Source organism: Patiria miniata, unplaced genomic scaffold, assembly GCF_015706575.1.
Source record: "Patiria miniata isolate m_02_andy unplaced genomic scaffold, ASM1570657v1 HiC_scaffold_2, whole genome shotgun sequence".
In the NCBI taxonomy this organism is placed as follows: domain Eukaryota; kingdom Metazoa; phylum Echinodermata; class Asteroidea; order Valvatida; family Asterinidae; genus Patiria; species Patiria miniata.
This window is the reverse complement of record NW_024037058.1, coordinates 4,435,627-4,458,421: the sequence shown is the minus strand read 5'-3', so window position 1 is coordinate 4,458,421 and position 22,795 is coordinate 4,435,627. Positions and strand designations below refer to the sequence as shown.

Below are 22,795 nucleotides of genomic sequence, written 5' to 3'. Positions count from 1 at the left end.
ATAAACAGTCACAGCCAGTCAATCCTGCTTTATGGAGGCTGGGAGCTCTTAACTGTTAAAAACAGTCACTTGACTGATTTTGACTGAAAGGACAACTTTGCACATCATGTGTGTTTGTATAGGAGGGTTATTGAATGTGTGACAGACAATGTGTGATTTGACTATTAATTATCACGTGATGGGATACGATTTCTCTGTTTCTTGAAATGAGTAGACATACATGTACATGTAGTGAGTGTCCTGTACATGTATGTATCTCATTTTGTATGGCAAGTCAGTATTTTGGCTTGAAATGGTGCTCATTAAAGTTAAAAAAAAACCCCAATAAACATGTACATATACAGTGCATATAAAAAAACCCGCAACAGACAGATCATTTATAAGATTTGAGGCTTTGCATGGTGGAGTATTGGTATCGTTTTGGTTTGCGGTAACACCATGTGGATAATGTGCCTAGTAGCATCTTAAAGCCACAAATCTCCTCTTTTCAATGGTTTATCATTTATTCACATCAGGTCATGGTGGAGTAAAATCATCTCTTTTTTTGCACAATCGGCCAGATGTGGCTTGGGACCAGGTTTTAAACACTGCAGTAATCAGTGCTGGAATTTACTACCTTATGGAGACATGCACACAATAGGGAACAAAAGATTGTATACGTCTCCACAGGACAATTTCTATAGATGAATACGTCTCTGACACAAGAATTTCACGAAAGAGATATATGGATTTTACTCAAAAACTAGGAATTTCCAAGGTAGGTTGATTTGTCGCAAATGAAAGAGTTTTAGAAAAGGGATATTTAGTCAAAATTTCATCCCAGGTTATTAATTCTGGTTAAAATAAGAGCATTTTGAAACTTCAATTTCAAACTCGAAAACTTTACTACATGAGAACAAAGAAATGTCTCCACAGGAATACAAATTCCAGTAGGTGTGTGCATGCAGTGCTATTGCAAGAATGTACCTACATGTACATGTACAAGTTCACACACAACAGATTAAAGATTGTCTTTTATCTCATTATGCGACACATCTCTGTCTGTTCGCACTGCAATAATTACATCCCATGCCCCTCAACATGGCCCCTGTTCCTTTCCACACAGATATTGGCTCATATCTCTCCATGTCTAAAACTTGGTCCTGAGCCGAAATTTGGCCCATTGTGCAAAAACAGTGATTATTCAGCCTCCCATGACCTGATGTGAATAAACGATGTACCATTGAAAAGAGGAGCTTGTGGCTTTAAGATGCTATTAGGCACACTGGTGTAACTTACACAATCTTCACAAATTTAGAAACGATCTGTCTGTTGCGGGTTTTTTTTTTTATCATACACACTATTCTTTATATTGGCTTAATGTTAATGTGCATTTTTGTTTTAAATCAGCTTACATGTATGATTAATGCTGAAGTCAAGATTTATAGCTTTAAAAATAGTTTAAAAAACACCCTATTTTATAGTCCAGCTTCAGTGAGATAAAGGACAAAATCTTGCATGTCTCATTTCTATGAAGTAAGAAAAATATAGCGTACATGCACCTTCATTTTCAAATCAGTTTAAGTTTGAGATTTGCTTGAATCTGCTTTAAAATTGATGAAAAATGCAATTTTGTCGGATGCCAGCCCCGACCCACACAGCTTATTATCTGTCACGGATAATTCTGTTAACGTTGAGCAATAAAAACAGTCTGGCTGAATCAAAGGGTGTTGAAAATGTCAGCCAGGCGAGAAACCCACTCGTAAACCAGATTTGAAACTCTCTCCTGCCTTAAGTCTACCCTAACTGGGTCATGTTTATAAATGACTAGGAGGCTATTTATGGGGAAAGTCAGTTTAGAGAGGGGGGGGGGGAGGAAATGCTGAAGTAGTGGTTTCTGAACAAGGCTGATAAAAGAGTCCTCCAGATTAGTGTAGTGACCTCACCTCCTGGTACATACCATGCCATTTATTACAAAGAATTTGTTTGCATGACCATATGGGATACATAGGGAGTTTTCAATCACACTTTGGAGTGGCTTCAGACCTACATTAATTCCAAGAAAGAGACTGACTGGCTGTGGTAGAGATATGGAGTGGCAGTCCAGAGGTCTCAGGTTCAATTCCCATCACAGCCAAAGTCCCTGGATGTAGAATATAGTAGAAAAAAGAACTACTAATATTAACCTGATTACATGTAGCTGTGATAGAGATCTGGAATGGCAGTCCAGAGGTCTCGGGTTCAATTCCCATCACAGCCAAAGTCCCTGGATGTAGAATATAGTAGAAAAAGGAACTACTAATATTAACCTGATTACATGTAGCTGTGATAGAGATCTGGAATGGCAGTCCAGAGGTCTCAGGTTCAATTCCCATCACAGCCAAAGTCCCTGGATGTAGAATATAGTAGAAAAAGGAACTACTAATATTAACCTGATTACATGTAGCTGTGATAGAGATCTGGAATGGCAGTCCAGAGGTCTCGGGTTCAATTCCCAATACAGTCAGACTCCCTGGAAGTAGAACATAATACAAAAAGAAAATAGTAATATAAACCTGAATAGCTGCAGGTAGAGATCTGGAATGGCAGTCCAGAGGTCTCAGATTCAATTCCCACTACAGTAAACTCCCTGGATGTAGAATATGATAGAAAAGGAAAGTAATAATGTAAACCTGATTAGCTGTGGTGGAGATCTGGAATGGCAGAGGTCTCGGGTTCAATTCCCACTACAATCAAACTCCCTGGATGTAGAATATAATAGAAAAAGAAAGTAATAATATAAACCTGAATAGCTGATGTAGAGCAAGGGCGGAGGGGGGGGGGGGGGTGGTATGGGCCAATGGGGGCCATGGCCCCCCCATGTCCCCAATTTTTTTTTTTAAGTGACGTCGCAATAAAGGCAGGCACTGTGTACACCACCATCTTTTCCCGTGGTCAGAAATTGCCTCAGTGGTCAGAAATTGCCTCAGATCACACCACAGAGCATCTAGAATCCAAAATTTAATTCCCCCGAACCCCACGCCGTTATTTTTGGACCCACTTTTGGGGGACAAAATATGTTTTGCCCCCCCCCCCCCCCAAAAAATTGTGTTCTGGATCCGTCCTTGAGGTAGAGATCTGGAATGGCAGTCCAGAGGTCGAGTTCCCACTGCAGTCAAACTGCCCTTTGCTGATATATTTGTAGATGTACATTTAAGGGCTCACACAGTAACACTGTCTCATATCACACAGGGTAGGTTTTGGAGAAGTTGTTTGCATGCCCATTGAGGTTTGAAGATCCTATTCTACCAGTATTCCAAGCCTCCCACAGGATTTTGCTGCCAAATGTTAAATTCATAGCTCCTGGAGCTTCATGTCCATGTATGACACAAAATAGGTTAATGGAAAACGGGTATTCAAAGCCAGTCTCCCCCATCCATCCTAAAATAAGAAGAATCCTAATCTTCAATACGGCTAATCACACATTGTGCCCCGAATATGCAACACCTTCAATTTGGTGTAAGGACAGATAGAAATGGCAGCAGAGTGAATGAAAGCCTGTGGCATTCTTCAGACAGAAACACATGGCGGTGTATTAATTCTTCCTCACGCAGGATCGGAAACATGAATACAAATTAACGTTTGCTAAAAGGTGGGATTATATAAAAGGAATTACAAGCAAGTGTCATCATGATGCAAGAGCAGGCTCCAGAACTTCATGAAACGTTCATGATTTTTCGTTTTGCTCGGAGTGAGATAGTAAAGGGAGAAATGAAAACCCATCTTTTTTTTTCTTTCTTCGTCTTGCTTTAAATGACGGAAGGAGCTGAGCCAACAGGATGTTTGCATGGTCTTAATCAATAGGTGTTTATGCCTTGTAGGCTCGTCCGGCAATTAAATTGCGCTTCAGTCAACAGTGCTGGGTTGGCGCGCCATTCACTGCATAAGTACATGTAATTGCCTTATGATGAAATTGCAGGCTTTTACTGTGCTGAATCCAGCAAGATCCTATGGCAAAGGTTTCCGTAAGAATTTACACGTGTATTGACCTGAACAGTGAAAAAATCATCTTTTGTTAATGTTTGAAATGTTGGATTATGTAGGATTCTGCGTGCTTCACGTTTTCATTAGCTGTTGGACATCACTTGGTTCATCAGAGCCCTTACGAAATTGTGGGACTGGAGTTAGGGTTAACATCAGAAGAATACAGGAAAGATGTATGTACATGTATGTGACCTGTCATCACCACGAAATGAACCTAAAGTTTCAAAGGGTCATTCTTCATAATACAATTCGCTGGCTAAAGCCCAACACTGTGATTTTTTTTTTAAAAGAAAACAGCAACAGAGGAATTGAATTATTTGAGATATCGTGATTTGATTATGGGTCTTGATTTTTGTTAATATGTCTGTTTGACTGCAAATCTCTTTAATTTAGGATTTTTTTTGGCCAATTCTTAAGTTTTCATCATAATTTTGTTTAAGATATTCCATCATTAAAAAAAAGTGGCATTCACTTTTTGGGCGGGAAATGCTTGATGTTCGATACCTGATTACTGATGTTCTCATTGCTGCGTAGTTGGAATTTAAGCAGCGTTGTAGTCGAGACGAAGCAGTGTGAAATCGTAGCTTTTGAGATCCCCGGTACTCGATCGGCTGTGAGTAATGCCCACCGGCAGATCGATGCAGCTCATGCATGCTTGACATTTGATGACTTAAAGCCACTTCGTCAAATGCCTGTCTCTGATGTTAGATTTGACACCTAATCATCACATGACATTTTAGCAACCAATCATTGTTTGCCTACCAAACAGGTAGCCATGGCAACCCTTCATTATCAAAGTTAAAGCCCTCTTGATTGGTCAACGAAGCATGAATGACAAAGCACTAACCAGCAAGAATCAACAAATCCAAATCTTGCATCAGGACGAAGCAAAGCACCTTAAAAGTTCACTTATAGCTTGAGAATCGAAGGCATAGAGCGGCTTTCAAAAGTGCACATTACTCGAGAGAAGAAGGAATAATAATAATAAAAAGAAGGGAGGCAAAAGTGCAGTGATCATGGTTTACTTCATTTGCAGTAAGCCACTTGGAGAAAGATTGGGACTGAAGTCTGGACTAGATCTCTTATTGATCCTGGGACTAAGAGACCTTCATATCCGGCGGGAGAATTTGGGCCGTGTTGGCTAACAGGTCCAAATGCCGGTTTATGTTTTTTTCCCCTTTAGACTAATCATTTGTCGCAGGGTTTGGCCCAGATTTTTCTGACAGATCGCTACGCAGTTGTGAGCATCTGTGTGAGGGGAGCAGGCGTTGTGGTTTCAATGTGGGTCAGGTTATCAAATTTGATCAAGGAGCATTCAATTTATGATAATAATCAGTCAAGGGTTTTATATTCAGGAATATTATTAAAGGTTTCCCGTGGATGAAGTTTTGAAAGATTAAACCTAGCTTGACTTTTGATGAAATGTTTGGTGTTGGGGAGATGTTAATATTTATATTTGGTTTTATTATATAATTTTATAGGCAGATAAACTTTTATCTTTCTGAGCACTGACACGTGAGGAACACAAAATGATATATTTTTTGTGTTACTTTCAGCTTGAAAATAACACTTCAACGCCAGCAAACCCTTGTAACTAAACTTTGATGATTGCCAAGCTTACAACCAGTCAGTAGTAGCTATTAAATTTCTTGACAGAAGTGTAAAACCAAATTTATAATCCAGTATTGTTTCTTTCCACTTTTATGGATTTAAATCCCACTGTATTTTTCCTTCAACATTACGGCTCTAGAGTGTTTTTGTAAAGGGAATCCTGTGAACTATACCCAATCATTGGGAGGGCATTGCAATTTGCATGCGGCACCTCACTTGTCACTTTTTGTTGGCATGACTGTGAACTGACGAGGAGCTGCCAGTGAAATCAGATAATCGTTATTCGGTTTGAAATCAATTAGGATAACTGGATTTTGAAATCTCAGATTTCTCCCATCACTAATTATAAACTAGATTAATAGCTATCCGCAATAATTAACATTGAGCCGATTGAATCTGCTTGTCATCAATGCTTGGCACTATGGGCTGTGCTATACGGCAGGCAGTTTGCGAAGAGTTGAGATTCATGTCTCCTGCAAATAAATTGCAATGGCTTTGAATCTTGACATCCTTTTTGGAAAAGGCACGGAACAGAGAAAGTTTGCGCACTCTCTCATGATCACTTTTCTTTTTGGGGGAATTCTGTGCTCCTAGATGCCTTCATATTTTTCCTTTCAAGGTGGAAACTCATGAAGAGCAAAGTCAGCACGTTTCTGTCTTTCAAGAGTTTCCTGCGGGCATTGACTGCTACGAGATTACCCCGCACGAGATCTCCTCAAATAAATAGTTCAGAACATTTGCAAGAAAGGTACTCCAACCCACCAATGTGCACTTCAGACACATTAACAAAATCCCTGGAAGTTAAAGCTGTAGCACCCCTCGGTAGGCCACTCTGGAAAAGGTAGAAAAACATTCTCGGGATTCAAGTCTAAAACAAGAAGTGGAGTGCTTCAGGCACCGTATAATAATAGTAGTTTTTTTTTTAAGTAGTCATTGGGGGTGAACTCTAAAGAACGGAAGAAAGAGAGGAAGACATGAGAATGCGTTCTGGGCAAAACTCTCTGAATATTCAGGAAGAAGATGTTGAAGTTATAGCGGGTCAGTTTGCATGGTTTGTGTTACGCCGGAAGGTGAATTGACTTGCTGTGTATATTTGATTGCGCGCTGCTTCAAATGGTCAGTAGCTCTGGTGTCGGGTTTGTGTGGTGTGTCATGGAGGGGGATCGTAGTTGTTTCTTTTCTCTCACCGTTTATCGATTCAAGACTTGGAATATACTACATGGATGTAGTTTCTTGCTGTGATAGCTCGGCCTGTGTTGAAGTTTTGGAATTGAGAAAAGAAGAAGTAACTTTGGGAATGAGTTTGAATAACGGTCGCGATGGCAGCAGCAATGGATTACCAGCATCGTGTTAGCGTGAAGAGTGTGACCATGTGCAGGAATGTGGACGGCGTCACAGAGAATATTGTAAGCCGTTGTGCTGTCGGCCTGTTGTTCATTCATTACAGTGTCGGGTTTTACACTTGTACAAGTCGTTCAGTGCAACAGTTTCCTACTGTATGTTGTGCATACATGTACTCCACATGATGCGAGTGTACATGTACAACTAAGTTGACTAACAACGCATTTGTAGTGGAAATTTGCCAGAGTGTGTTTAAAAAGCTGATGCAAACTCACAGTGTGAATACTGACCTTGATGCCACAAATTTCAAATGTTGACAGATTTCTGTGTATCACGTGCATGAGTAGAAATATATATTGTAATCTTTCCTGACGGCTTTTATTTCGATTTCTGACATGGATCTTTTTATATGAAATGACCTTGATCCCATGCATTACTTTGAAGAAACATCTGAACTATTAAACAGTCATTGAAATCATCATGCTCTTTCACTTGTATGTTTTCAGTTGCCAGATTCAAATAATGATACAAAGAGTTCTGAACATTTGTTTCTTATAAACTTTGACTTGCTACCATCCATTGGTAGTTGAGTCCATTACAATTCCATCTAAAGCCCTCCAGTCTCAAGTCAAGTCACGCGCTATTCAAACTGCGACAGAAGCGTTCCTTTTTATTGTTCTTTCCTGTTACTTGACTGGACTTTTGATTTACTTTTGACCAGACTTGTGATGGATATACTACAACACTGCTACCATCAATCTAGTATTTCCTTCTGCTTTTACCTATGAACTAAAAAGCACTCAGAGAGCGCAAACCACAGAAGAACTCGCATATCCTCTGGACTTCCATACTTTAGTGCACAACAGCATTGCTCAATGCTCATATTCTGACTTTATCGAAAAATAGCAATGTTAGTCACTTTCCGCTAATCCGTCCTGGTATGTTGTTTAAACCGTAATACGGCATGTTATGCGGCCTCTTTGCCGTGCAGCTGCTACCGGACAAAGGCCGCTGTGCAGTCATGCGTGTAAGCCCCCATATCCCAAACCCAGATCCGGATCACTTCCAAAATCTACTTGTACTTGTACCAAGGACCACCCCAACAAAATTTCAAGAATATCCATCCATAACTTTTTGAGTTATCTTGTACAAGCCAACCAACCAACAAACTAATCAAATCCGATGAAAACATAACCTCCTTGGCGGAGGTAATAACCATCCCACAAATTCATGAAAGAAACCAAAAACAAGCATTGTTTTTATCACTCCTTCGATCGATCCCATAAATTGTTTTGCCTTGACCTGCAGTAAATTCTCCTGCTCTTCAAAGTCACTTGGCAACAAAGACAACACTGACCCTGGTAATTGGTAGGAACTCAATAAATCAGTGCATCTTCACAGCCAGCGCAACGCGCCATTGCGAAACTTGTGAGTTGCCGGGCACAGGTGTTACCACATCTGACCGTTACCAACTACTGGTTGCCGGGACTACTGGGACCAGTGTTTTGTCAGTTTTGTGTGTAGTGGCAGACAAATTGATTTGCATCTGATGCTTTTCATCTTCAAAACAGGAAAAGTTTTAATAAACACTTATCATTATTCTTCTGGGTTTGATGTTTTTCCCTCTGTGTTTGGTGTAAATTATTTGTGACATGCATGCTATTATTAAATGCTTGTCTTACTGCAGTTTCGCAGAATTTGCCCTTTTGCCATATTTGTGGTTTTTGTTTCATAAATATATTTCATGGCTACACCTTTTTTTCTAAGTACATGCAAATCAACCTCTTCAAGTTCTCCTTATAGCCCAATGAATAAGTGAATGTCTATATTTTAGATGTGTTTCATACTCAGAGAAAAGGATAACAACTAATTGAGCTTTAAACTGAAATTTAGTTGATATAGTCAAGAAATTCTTCAACAGCCAATTTTCTAGAGATATATTCATGTGTGTGATGATTATATGTTTATCCACTTTAGGTCTTTCTCATTGTCTTGCCTCCTTATATCTGCATTTTTCCCCCATGGATAAGTCAAAGTCAAGATTTTGGAAACCATGGCAACTAATTCCTCCTTGCCAACCACTTCCAAGGTCGGCAAGATTAATCTAAAAGGATCGTGTGTTGTGTACTGAGAGAGAAGAGGGAGAAAAAAATTCAGTAGCATCATTGCTGTTTATCTTACCCTTCTGAAAACACTGGTAAAAATCAAATCCTTATTAGCTGTCCGGGCTCGGCTCGGCGGCGTTTGCGTGCCGGAGTGTTCAGAACGACACTCACGTCCCCGTGCGTGTTTTCACAGGCCCTAATGGAAGTCGACCTACGTGACATATTTACATTGCGTCCTCGCCTTTCCTTTTCCTGAGCTGCAGTCGTTGGCTACAGAAGCAGAAATGCTCCTGGAACTTTCTGGGAGAAAGAAACAAATCCCAAAGATGATTTTGTTCCACAACTTACACATGTGCAGATTGTAGAAAAGATGAAAAACTAGCCGGAGAAAGCAAATGCCAATCAAAGAAAACATAATTGTAATCCATTCATTTCATTCATAAAAAGGTCTTTTAGATCTTGACAAAACAGCTGGAACAAACAATCCCACCATATTTTTCATGGAAAAGGAAGTTGTTAATGAACAATGTAAAGTAATCTTGTTCTTAATAACCTTAACTTCCCACTGAGTTTTACTAAATCAAGTACCAAGTCCATCAAAATCCATCACTGACTCTGCTTCACATACTGCTTCAGGACCAAATCCATTGAAATCCACCACAAATGCACCACTGCTAAAGGTGGATTTTAATGGATTTGGTACGTATGGCTTGTCTGCCAAAATCCCTCTAAATGGAGGGATTGATTTTGATGGAGTTGGGAAGGTTAGGGTTACTAATGAACATGTGAATTGTAATGTTTGCGAGTTGAATTTGAAATCTTACTTTTCAGGAATATTTCTACCCAATTCCTTTGATATGTTTGTGTAGACTCTATACCCATGTCATTTTTTCAATGCTCTTGTTTTTGCTTCAGTTAATTAATTTTTTGGGGGTAGAGTTGTAGTTGTCCACTGGCTCTTCTCATTTGTAAAATGTTTTATTGTAATTCTCCTCTTGTTTTTTTTTATTGGTGCATCCATGTATTCATCAAACATTGAACAGTCACTAAAAGTTCGCCGAGTACTCTGAATCACATGTACTTGAGTACAATTTTCTGTAGTCATACTCATAGACATGCAGAAGTTCTTGACTACAACACTGCTTTAGCCTTTTTTAAGGTCATGTGTAATTTCACGAAAATAAATGAAAAAGCAGTGCTACCTGTGGAATATATCAATTGAATACATGAACATGAATGCTAGTGAGAGACAAAAAATTAGAACACAATTCAGAACAGCAACAGCCTGTAACACCATACAGGATCTCACCTTCATTTTGAACTCTCTGTCTTGTTTACTTTTCGTTTTTTATTCCCGCAAAGGAGGTTAAGTTTTCACTGGCATTGGTTTGTCTGTTAACTTCTACTTCTACTTCTACTTAGCTACTCGTTTACAGCCTTTTCAGCAACTTAACGAGGACTGTGGTGTGCTGTCTCAAATGGTGGACACTTGTGCAGGGTACTCTGATACACAAAGTTGGTTGACAGGATAACTCAAAAAGTTGTAGACGGATTTTCATGAAACTCTTTTTAGGGTTGGAAAATATGGGAAAACTTTCACCCTGTGTGACCAGCTTCCTGTGCGTGGCACTGACCCGGTGACCTTGTATGCCTTATCGCCCACCTAATCTAACCACACAGGTCAATGGACTAGACCATTTTATACAACGGGGAGTGGAAAGGTAGACCAACACAGGCATATACATGTAAACTACAAAATGTTTGAGTTTAAGGATTTGTTTTAGAAACCACATTGCATTGGTGCTGTGTGTAATGGCGGGAAATTGTTAAGGGTGTGCACTCTCTGAGTACTTTCTAGTTTTTAATTTTTAATCAGATTTGATATCCCATATCCCTGCTCACTTGCTACTGGGCACCAAAGGGCATTTTGTGGTTAAAGACGTCACGAAAAATATCAGAATACTTTCCTCCAAATGTATAAGAATCCTCATCCATATCTTGTTTCCCCCTCCTTTTTTTTTTTTTTTAGCCATCCCATGAAATTCCGCAATACATTACTCATCAGTGAAGGCTAAAGAGGAATTCTATGTCTCCCATTTCATGTTTTTTTCCTGTCTCGCTTTCCCTCATCAAATAAGGCCTATTCCATTACCGTTTCCGGATCTCGCCGTCCGTCGCAATTATTAGCGCTGCATCGTTCCTTCCCGAGGCAGTGTTACCTCGACCCTGACATTTTGTGACAAATTTCTCGGCTTTCTGCTCCGGAATTTTCATTCGTATTACCAAATTGATGGAAAAGATGAGGGGGAAAAATACAGTGTAGCCAACCTTGAGACTCTTGTTTATTCGTCAAGTTCTCTTGACGAGACGACGTGTAATGAATTGGATTTACAGGGTCCTGCCATTTTAAGTTGATTATTCTCAAGTACGCTGTCCCTGAGGAGAACTGTCTCCTTGAAAAGAGACTAAAATGAGAGAAGGTACTCAGAAGAAAGTGTCTCCTTCAAAAGATTCTAAATGGAAAGCTCCTCATTGGGGAATAGTGGTGCATTGTTCTGGACATTAGCTTTATCCTGAATTTTTTCCCCAAAATTGTGAAAATAAGAAAAGAGAATTGCATCAAAAAGCCGCGAATTACAGTGTAATTTCTAGAACATGTTCACAAGAATCAAGAAAGGTTGTTCGAATTTTAAAGTAATTAGATCAAGTGTTAATAGATGAATTCTTGCTACCTGAATTACTCGCTTCTCAGAACCACTCTAAAATATTGTACATTTAATTTCTCCTTTTGTGGTTGTGTTACAAAATATGCTGGTTTTCAAAATAGTTGTAAACATGTGGCTGATACCAAAACTGATTTCAGCAATCATCAAAATTAGTTTTTAAAGGGCCCATGCAATGTAATTTTTTTATGCGATCCGTGGAAATGCACCTTTGTGTCCCATTTAACATTTTTTCCAGTTTTCGTGTTGCCATTTTCAAAGATATTTTGGTGGCTTTTTGGTTTATATACTAATGCAAATTTCGGTATTCATGAGCAAAAGTGTGGTACCATTTCAGGCAGAAACCTCAATGTTACAGCTTTTTCGGCACCAAAAGTTGCTAGAATTTCGGATGTTTCGCTGTTGTAAATTTTCTTTCATTTGGTGATTTGTTGCTGTGTCAGTACATGTCAGTAAGCCAGTGAGCAAAGTTTTCTCACAAATATTTTCAATAGGCAGTTTGTTCGGGTGTACATTTTGAACAGAAAACCCCTAAACTAAACAGTGTCTTCCTGAAATGACATCACAGTAACAGCCCCTTCAGTTGCCAAATGTCAAATAGTTTTCATACATTTAAGAGGCCGGAGTAGAAAGATGCGCAAAATATGTTCCTAAGACAAAATTAACCTCCTGGACCCTTTAAAGATTAGCCAATCTATTGGATCAAAATACAGCATAGAATTATGACAAGCCGATGTAGCATATTGACGTCATAGCATGTTTTTTTAATTTTGTCTAATTAAGGCACTTAATTCCGTACTGAAATAAGACAGCTGCTGGCTTCGTTGTGATTTTTTTTAAGTGCAGCATACAACAGTGCTGTAGTTGAGTGCACCACATGTTTATTACAAGTCAATCACAAGTCATATATTTCTCCAATCAAATCAGAAGCTAATCAAAATATACTGGTACAAAGGCATTCCTTTATTATTGTTCATCCCATGACTGGATTTGTGGATTGACTTGTGATTTACTTGTGATTGGACTGGTGATGGACTTTTGATACACTGGACTGCAACATTAGCAAGCCACACATGCAGTTACTGTTGCTTCCATCTTTTTCAGAGACTTGGCTCCCCCCCCCCCCCATTAACCCTCCTATGCAAACATACATTCTGTGCCAAGTAGTCCTTTCAGTCAAAATCAATCAAGTGACTGTTTTCAACAGTTAAGAATTCCCAGCCGACATAAAGCAGGATTGACTGGCTTGGACTGTTTATGTGACTTGATATACAGCTATGCTTTGACTCGGGTGATTGATAAGCCAGCTGTGACCACAACTTGCCTGCTTTGTCTGTTCATGGTTTGTTGACTGAATTTGACTAGTCACAGTGCTTGCTTGACAAATGATCTGACTGTTCATGCTATAGCCTGTGTTAATATTATAGGGGAAGTGGGTGGACATTTTGACTGTCTGTGACTGTTTAAAGGGTTAAGCTTCAGTTCAAAATATATTCCAATTGATCTGTATGAGATTTTGGTCAAAATATAAGACTTTAGTGTTAGAGCACATAATATATTGTGACATTTCACATTTCACATTTATTTCCATTTCACAATTTTCCAAGTCACAGTTTACAGATAATAGTATAAATTTATAACAAGTGTACTATAAGGTGAAAATTATTGACCATAAATACATGAAAAAACAAAGGTGAAACGGAGGCATGTCCTGGTACAGTGTTTGCTTGAGTTTTGATGTTTGATTTCTTCTTCATCAGCTTCTTTCATTCTTTATAGAGCTTGGCATTGTATGCATGACTTGAAGTTTAAATTTTTCTCGTTTGTTTTTTTTTCTTTGTCCTCTGCAGGAAGTTGAGGTCACTCAGCAGAGACTAGCATGTGAGAGTCTTGAAAAGGCTCTCTCAGAAGAAAGAAGAAAGTGTGCTGATTTGGTGAGTCGGCATGAATTCATAAATTTTACACAAATCAAAAACAAAATTTGCACTCACTGCTCAATCCCAAATACTCCAGTTCCAAATATTTGAATTAAAGGGCCTACATGTTAATGGCAGAGCCATCGAGTAATGGAATAGAATCAGAGATATTCAAGCATCCCTTATTACGTGTAGGCCAAATACAATACTTGTGAACTATGCTCAGAATTTCTCTGGTTTGAGTTGCCGATATCACCTTCAACCGCTGCAGCTGCTTGACGGCGCTTGTCAGGGATCTGCACAGACAGGCTGCCTTACAAGAACAAAATTCGAATTCAGTCTTTGAGTAAGAGTAGCGCACTTACAGCTGTGGCAGCTGCAGACCAGGGACAACTTTTATTGTGATGTTTCTACACAACTTTACCAAGTGAAACAAATAAAATTGATATAAAAAATTCTCATATGTGAGGTATATTGCACATGACTGGTTTTCAGCGGATTTTAAGCAAATATATATTAAGTACCTCGACAGAAATGGGCCTTTAGGCTGCAAGGAAAGTTCACATCCCCTAACCACTCTCTCAACCCATTTGCGCGCACCTGTGAGTGTATTATATTGTATTTATATACCCAGGTTTGAAGCAGTACAGGGAGTATCTGTCAGGGTGGTTTTGCCGGTACAGGGATTAATGGGTTTATAAGGCAAGGGCATTGCAAAGTTTGACTATAACAATTTGTGCTTATGGCATTCAATTTATTTTCTTTTATGCAGTCCTCTGACTACCAGAATGCACTAATCCAGAACACCACCTTAACGAGAAAGAACACTGAGTTACAGCAGAAACTAAACCTTCTAGAACATGTAAGTAAAACCAGTTTCTTAAAATTACATTCGGTTTCAGTTGAAAGCATTTGTTTTTGTTCAGATTTTGTTTTTGTTTTTGTTCCCCTTCTATCTCAAATCACATAGACATGTACACAAACTGTTCTGTTTGAACAGCAGACACAGACATATTATTTTGGTTTGGGTATGATGCAACATTAATTTTGTGGAGGAAAATTTGCAGAGCCCTAACCGCTACTTAAATAGATAATAGGAACTGATATTAGAAACCAGGAAATGTCTGGCTTGACATCAACCAGTTTTCTTTGTGATTGCTTGCCTACCTTAAAGTGACAATGGGGAACAAATAATAAAAGATATATGGGATGTTTGGAAATTTATACAGGTAGTAATTAAAACAAAAAGAATACATGCCTAGGGGATGAAATTTGATGCAACAAACACTTACACAATCAATTTTGAGTCTAATCAATTCTGAGCTGTCACAGGCAGAGTGTCAAATATCTTTCCATGGTGAGGGAATTATATTTGGGTTGAAAAAGAATTTACTCTCCTTTTATGCCATAATAAGGAATTATTGTGAGAATGTTTGAGTAAAATTTGCTGGGCCAACTGAGGTACATGTAGGGATCAATTAAACAACCTGCCCATTGAAGTGCAAATACACCATGCATCCCTGGTGAGGCTGGGGCCCAATTTCTTGGCTCTGCTTACCATTAGCAAAAAATCCCTACTTACTGTAGCTGAAAATTATGTGCTTACAATTAGCATATTTCACAGGTTAGCAGGAATTTTAGTCTGCGCATATGTATATCATAACTGTGCTGAAGTGGTTAGCATAGAATTTGTCTTCTAGCACTGTTAGCATTTTGGAAAGCAAACAGCATGTGGGGAAACCCCATCCACAATTGGGTGAGACATAAATCCAGGTCATAACTCTAGGTGGATATGAAGGCCAGGAAAGCGCCAATGTGCACAGAATGGTGATCGTAAGCGCGTAATTCTTTGGTAAGCAGAGCCATGAAATTGGGCTGAGCTGGTGAAAATGGATGAATACTTTTGATAATGTATGTTGAATTCGTTTGTCCTTACTGGCTTAAAGGGAATATACAACATTTGCAAACATCGCAAAACAAAACTTCCAAATTTTTATGAAATACCTTAATAGGATGTTGGTAAATGACAGTCTAAAGCATCCTGTAAAAGGATGGCACCAGGTGTGAAGTCATATTCAAGAAAAGTGGTATTTTTGTATAAATTTCCAACGGTGGTCGGCCGACCACTGTTGGAAAAACCCAACTATTTTCAACTACTGCTCCAAATTTACCAATTTATTTAGTCCAAATTTTGTTTGCTATTGGTTACATGTTCATGAACGGGTGCAGAACAGCTAGACTGGTTCCCTTACCTTGCATTTTTCTGGCACCTATATATTGATCCATTTTATCTTTAGTGGAGTCAGGGAACCAGACTACTTGAACTTTTTTTGTTTTTCTTGGTTTTTCCAGCATTTTCGAACACACAACTTCAAACATGTCGGTGTAACAATATTTGATATTATTATTATACCAACCCCTCAAATAGTTCATATCTGAAAATTACAGCAAAAGCCAATGATGTACATTCCCTTTAAAATGGCACATTGGTGCTTTCCTGGCCTTCATATCCATCTAGATTTATGACCTGGATTTATGTCTCACCCAATTGTGGATGGGGTTTCCCCACATGCTTTTTGCTTTCCAAAATGTTTTACCAATCTCTATCAGAGAATATTGCTTCATTATGTTCTCTACTTACATGAGTTTTGTTTAAATGCTTTCTAGGCCACAATACCTCAAACACTTTCGAGAAAACCTTGGTTTCAGTTGAAGGAGCACTTCAATAACAACATGAATAAACGATAAGTACTAGAAATAATTGACAGAATAATGTAATAAATCACCACGTATTTTGCGATCCTTCATAGTGCACCGCCAATGCGGATGCACGTCTAAAAGCCCACCAGCCATAAATCACAGATATTTGATCAAATCATCACTGACAGATTATTATCAAATTTAATAACACGTGATGGGTTTCCAGTCATTGGTTTCACTTGGTCTATCATCCCCTCGTTTCGCTACTCAAGAGACATACCGCTTGGCCATGCATTAAACATGCCGCATAGCCGCAAAAGATTCGCCTCTCTTTTTCATGAACTGCGCTATTATAAAGCCGATTCCATACGTGAATTCCTTTGCTGTTGAAAACGAAATAAAAAAGCTTCCTGCAAAAGATCGTAATCGCTGGTTTTAATTGCTGAATACATTAGACCTCAGGATCGTGGAGCTCTTAAGCCGGGCATGCGCCAGCACACATCAAAAAGATTTCTGAAATGTGTGCCGACAGATTACAATTCACCCTGCTTTATTCTACAGAGTGTGAGAAGTAGACCGTGCACATTTTCTGTTTCGTGTAAAAGCTTTAGCCGATAAATCACTGGAACGTGCTCTTGATGAGTCGCAGTGGAAACCTGGGTTGCCTTTCTTAACAAGATGTGTGGTGAAAATGTTGGAGATAATTCCAACCCCCCCCCTTTTTTTTGTAATAAAATCTCGCTAAGTATGCGGTCCACTGTGGGAATTATTGATGAGCGTGCGAAACAAGGGAAGCAGACCTTTGATGGGTCGTGAACACTGAAAGGCCGAGGGTAGATTGCAGTCAGTCGCTGTCAGACATGCTTGCTGCGAGTCAAACTTGGAAAGCGTGCCCCTAATTAACCACTACAGACATTGCCTTTGCTTGCACACACATGTACATTTGGGGGTGGGGGGCCAAAAATATTTTGGTCCCCCAAAAAAGTGGGTCAAAAATATTACGGCGTGGGGTTCGGGGCCCGCTTAAGGGCCCCGAAATTTTTTTGGATTCTAGATGCTCTGTGGTGCGATCTGAGGCAATTTCTGACCACTTTAACCAATGTTTTTTTTGAGGAAAAGATGGTGGTGTACTCATTGCCTGCCTTTATTGCGATGTCACATAAAAAATAAAAAAATTGGTTTCGTTTTGGGGGGGGGGGGGGGGGGGGCCATGGCCCCCTTTGGCCCTCCCTGGATCCGCCCTTGATCATTTTGCACATGCACAGTTGAAATACCGAACTGTCTTATTATAGAGTGACCCGTGTATACTGTGGTATATTGTGACCCATGTGAATTTTGTCAGTGAGAAAATTTTAACCTTGTCAGATACCTGATTTTTGCTGTAGAAGCTATCCATGTAAGTGACGGTATTTAGTGCCACATCGTCATTGCAACTGCTCTGAAACCTAATAAACTTTGCCTTCCACAAATTTGATTATCAAAACTTAGCATCAAGTTATTCTCCCTGTAACCTTGGGCAATTGACAGGCGAGTATTGCAATCGAATTAGTGAATAACAAATGAAATTCCGTCATCTGCTTCCATGACACATGCGTAATTTCCTTAGGCGAAAAAAGTCATTGATCATAGTGCCATAGCGCAAACAAACACACACGTACATGTATAATTCGCTCCCTTAATAGATAAACCCATGTGATGACTTCTTTTTTATTGCTAGAGGTTATTTCACTTCACAACAAAGATACTAATTTCCTTTTTTTAACCCGTCCAAATTTCTGACCTTGGGAATGAAAATCAAATGATGGCAGCTTGAAATATATTTTTTCAACTAAGGTTGACATGTTGTGCCTTTGTTTAGATGGCATGTGTGCATGGCTTAGACAGTCAATCTTGCTATGTCGTTTTGCAACACAAAAGAACATTCAGATTTGAAGGTGCCAGCAAAAAACGTAGCTGTGCTGGCATATGACTGATAAAGCGAAGAACAGACATGTGCTTGTACTGTTCATGGATGTGAGTCATTGTAGTACTGTCCATGTGTAGTGCAACATTTAATTATTATTCTCAGAGGAGAAGAGCATGTCTTCATACTGGATGAAAATTGTCCTAGCCATGCAGCATTTGCTGAATTTGATTTTTTGTAAGGAAGTAAGTTTTAATTTGTATTACTAGTGTGAACTTTGCTTCATTTTTCTTACAACAAGTTATGTGTACTTACCCTCCTGATATTTAAACAGTCACAAACAGTCAAAATTCACTTCCACTTCCCCTGCTATACTTGTAACAAAGGCTAGTCACCAGCAGTCAGATCACATGGCAAGCAAGCACTGTGACTAGTCAAACTGGGTCAATAGACAAAGCTGGAAAGTTGTGGTCACAGCTGTTTTATCACTCACCCAGCCAGTCAAAGCATAGCTGTATCATGTTACTTAAACAGTCCCAGCCAGTCAATCTTGCTTTATGTACCGGTAGGCTGGGAATTCTTAACTGTTGAAAACAGTCACTTGTTTGATTTTGACTGAAAGGAGAACTTGCACAGAATGTTTGTTTGCATAGGAGGGCTCATGTTTGCAGGATTGGGGATAAAATGTTGGCTTGACAACAATATACAATATTTTGTATTCCATGAATCAAGGATTTTCCCCCAAGTACCCATTGTGTCTACACATTATACAGTTGACTCTCGTTATAACAAACTCATTCGGACCTAGCCAAATTGTTTGTTATATCAGAATTTTGTATTAAGAGGAACATCAGTCCCATTCATTGTGCACATAAATGCCCAGTGGGGACCAAGGCTTTATGTTTGTTGTAACCAGAATTTTGTATTAACAGAGTTTGTACTAACAAGAGTCGACTGTATATGTACTTGAGAAACCAGTAATGCCAAGTTCCCTCATCCCAAATCAAGCAGTTGCAACTGCAAAGTTTATCAACACACTTGATCTTTGAGTTTGGAATTTTTCAGTGGGAGTTTTACATGTAGAACAGCCCATTGCTTGCATCCATTGATGGTGCCCCAGATATCTGTTTAACCACATCACGTTAAAAAAAAAATTATGAGGACCGAAAACACTATGGGGACAGCAGAAAGTCCCAATAACTTGGTCCTAACTTCCCTACTCAATAGAAAACTTGGTGACAGCACAAAATTGGCTTAAGCACAAAACTGTCTTGCTTTTATGTTACCGGCCAAAACTCCATGCGATTGTTATGCTAAGTAAACAACAGCTAAATACCAGTCACAAGCAATGTACATCACATGGAGTTTAGGCCGGTAACCTAATTTTGCTAAGCATTGGTTTTTTGTACTTAAGCAAATTTTGTGCTTAAGCAGCTCTATGAAATTGGGCCCAGGGCACACACATACATTCATTTACATTTTCCAAGTATTTTTTAACTACCTTATCATTTTCCAGCCCTTTTAAACTGTTTTGTAAGTCATTTTAACAGAGATATGGGCCCAATTTCATGGCTCTAGTATCTGCTTACCATTAGCAAAAAAAATCCCTGCTTGCTGTAGCAGAAAAGTATGTGCTTATGGTAAGCGCATTTCACGACTTAACAAGGAATTTTGGCTTCTGCGCGCATGCGTACATCCCGTAACTAAGCATTCTGTGCTTATAGGGTTACCACAGAAGTTTTCTGCTAGCGCTGTTAGCATAAAACGGTGATTGTAATTAAAGCGTGGAATTATGTGGTTAGCAGAACCATAAAATTGGGCTCTGGTGATCAACCTGCAACGCCAGTGCTAATTCTAGCAAAGCCATCAAATAATTTTGTGCACAAAGTCATGTCCAGCCATGTCATTGCACAACACTGGCTATTACTAATAGCATGTACTTGATCATCATCCAGCCTTCGTTTTTTTCTTCCCCTTCACTGTGGTTATCTGATTGCCAACCTGTAGCCTAATGGCGTTACACCGACACATTTTCATGATTGTCATCAGCCGGAATCACTCGTTTGACACATGGACTTCACACCATTCCCACTATCTGGCAGCGGCCTTACGCTATATGCACACCTGAGTCGCAGGAATCCTCAAAGGGCAAGTTATGAACAGTCCGGTGGGTTGCGCATGTACGGTGTAATGTCGTTTGGATTGATGAGTCCGGCTACGATCGACAGCTTGCTATCGTTTCGATCTTGCGTGTTCTCTAAGGGTTAATGCGTAAAAAGGAATTAAGGAGTACCAGCACATTTACCAATTATCGGTTACATTTAGAATGTACGTGGACGGGAGAAAATAGACAGTGTTTAATTTCTGTCACCAGGCACGTACTGTTCAACTGAAAACAAACCCTGCTTTACAACACATGTACTTTAGCTTCCTCTTTTGCCTCCAGCATGTTTGAATAATGCCACAGGCAATAGTCTGAGTGAATGAGCACGCTGTAACCACACCATTTCGGGTGTAAAGAAAAATGTGAATCCAATGTTGTTATTGTAAGTTTACATATTGCTACAGCTCCAAAATTACATATACATTTCTACAATCTGAACTTTTTAGATTTAAACAAGTTAAGTATTTAATTACTTTGTTTGCTTTGTTTGCTTTTTTTTTTGAAAATTGAAATTTGGTAGTTATATTTTGTGGGAAACTTATTGGGCTTATTTTGGTCGATTTTCGGGAACAGACTGACAGACCGACCATCCGACCGACCGACCACCAAGTGACATGTAGAAGCTCCTGCCAGAGGATGTGGCCTAAAGCATCAGTCTCAGGCTGTTTGGTACCGCCCCTGAGTAATTTCTCGCCATGTCGCCAACATTTTAACCACAAGTCACCAATATTTTAAGAACTGAAAATAACTGGTCAAGTCCAAATCTGGGAAATTTCAGACTATGTTCAGGTCCAAATTATTGTTCATCAAAAGTCATGTCTGTGTCTTAGGTAAATTTAAGACCGATACATTATTCACAAGTCATGAATTTTGATAAATGATTCTTGTCAACCAACGACAAGGAGCAAAATTTACATGTTGACTTTAACCCTCCACCAGCAAACATGAGAGCATGACTGTGAAACTGAAAGATCCACAAACTGTTGATTTTGATGCCACACAGGGTGCGACTCGGCGTCTAGACCTCATGACAGCTTAATATGAACCCATGATTGATGGTCCTAGCTGGTGTCACAATTAGTCTTCCTCAGCTTTCTGATCAAGAGCGGGGATTTTTTGTTCATATTACTTGAGGATAGGTTGGGAGCTTGTCATAAAATGTGAGTGTGATGATGACTTGGAGGGTGTGCAGAAGATCACAAATAGAAGGATGGATGGGCTTTTTTGGCAGAAGAAGAAGAAGTCATGAATTTTTTTGTTTTATTTTTCAGTCTCAAGTTAATCACTACTTTTAAAGACTTAAACGTACATTTACATTATGTTTGCACTTACATCATGGATTTTGTTGTGCTTATTTTGTTTGTGTGTTTTTGCACACACACACAAACTTGTAACAAAAGTATATTTTGACAAAACACTACTCAATATTCTTAGTTTTGTCAAGATTCAGACATACATGTAATTAAGAACATTACAATTTCATAATAAAATGTCTAAATCTAGTTAATATTTTCCATATTTGAACAGCAGTCGTTTATTATTATTATATTATTTGAATGCAGTATGTTCAAGTAATTCCATTCCTATATTTCTCTGTCAGTTGTTTCCTAATGTAGTTCAGTTCATGCATGATTAGAAGATTCTTTAGAAGATTAAAAGTTTCTTTAGAACAAAATGAAACAATACTGCCTCGAAAACACGCTATTTTTCTATTTCATATGTTAAAAAATTAATTTCTGCAGGTGTGGGTTAACACGTGCAATTGAAAAGGTCAACACATAACCCATGCACTTTATTATCGCCCGATTCAACAGCTCGCAAATCCTCGCGTATATATCCCCAGAAATGCACGTAGTATGAAGGCATGCCTCATGGCCTCAGGCCACGGATTTAATATAATTATACAGAGATCATTTTTTGCCGCGTTCCGTCTTTCTGAATTGTGCATTGCTTCTAGAGATACAGACATGATAGATGCAATATTTGCAAATGCAGGCCTCAGCTCTAACATTGCCAAATCAACAGGGTGTTGTTACAATGTACTTACATGTACCTGAAATAATGGTTGTACATGTACATGTACATGTATTTTATTTTAATGCATCACTTCGGATTTTTTCTCTGAGCAGTTGATCTTTAGCAAATTACTGTCAGGAAACTGAGGATAAATATGATAAAGAAATTGATTTGGACATTTTACAGAATTTGTCAGAAGTTCAATCATGTCACAGTCTTTTTCTTTTTGCTCCCATACTATAAAACCAATAAGCATTTGTATTACTGGTTCTTTGTACCAAACTTATGATGAATCCATATAACCATGCAGTACT

The 22,795-nt window shown here is 39.0% G+C and overlaps 1 protein-coding gene across 1 annotated transcript in view; it reads left to right on the top strand.

The window, feature by feature from the left end:
- The first annotated feature begins 6,932 nt into the window (after positions 1-6,932).
- LOC119726853 (RIMS-binding protein 2-like) overlaps positions 6,933-22,795 on the top strand; it is a 100,869-nt gene continuing 85,006 nt past the window's right edge. The window contains exons 1-3 of the mRNA XM_038198708.1: positions 6,933-7,019; positions 13,633-13,716; positions 14,471-14,560. Coding sequence (XP_038054636.1) covers positions 6,933-7,019; positions 13,633-13,716; positions 14,471-14,560 — 261 coding nt within the window. The remainder of the gene's footprint in view (positions 7,020-13,632; positions 13,717-14,470; positions 14,561-22,795) is intronic.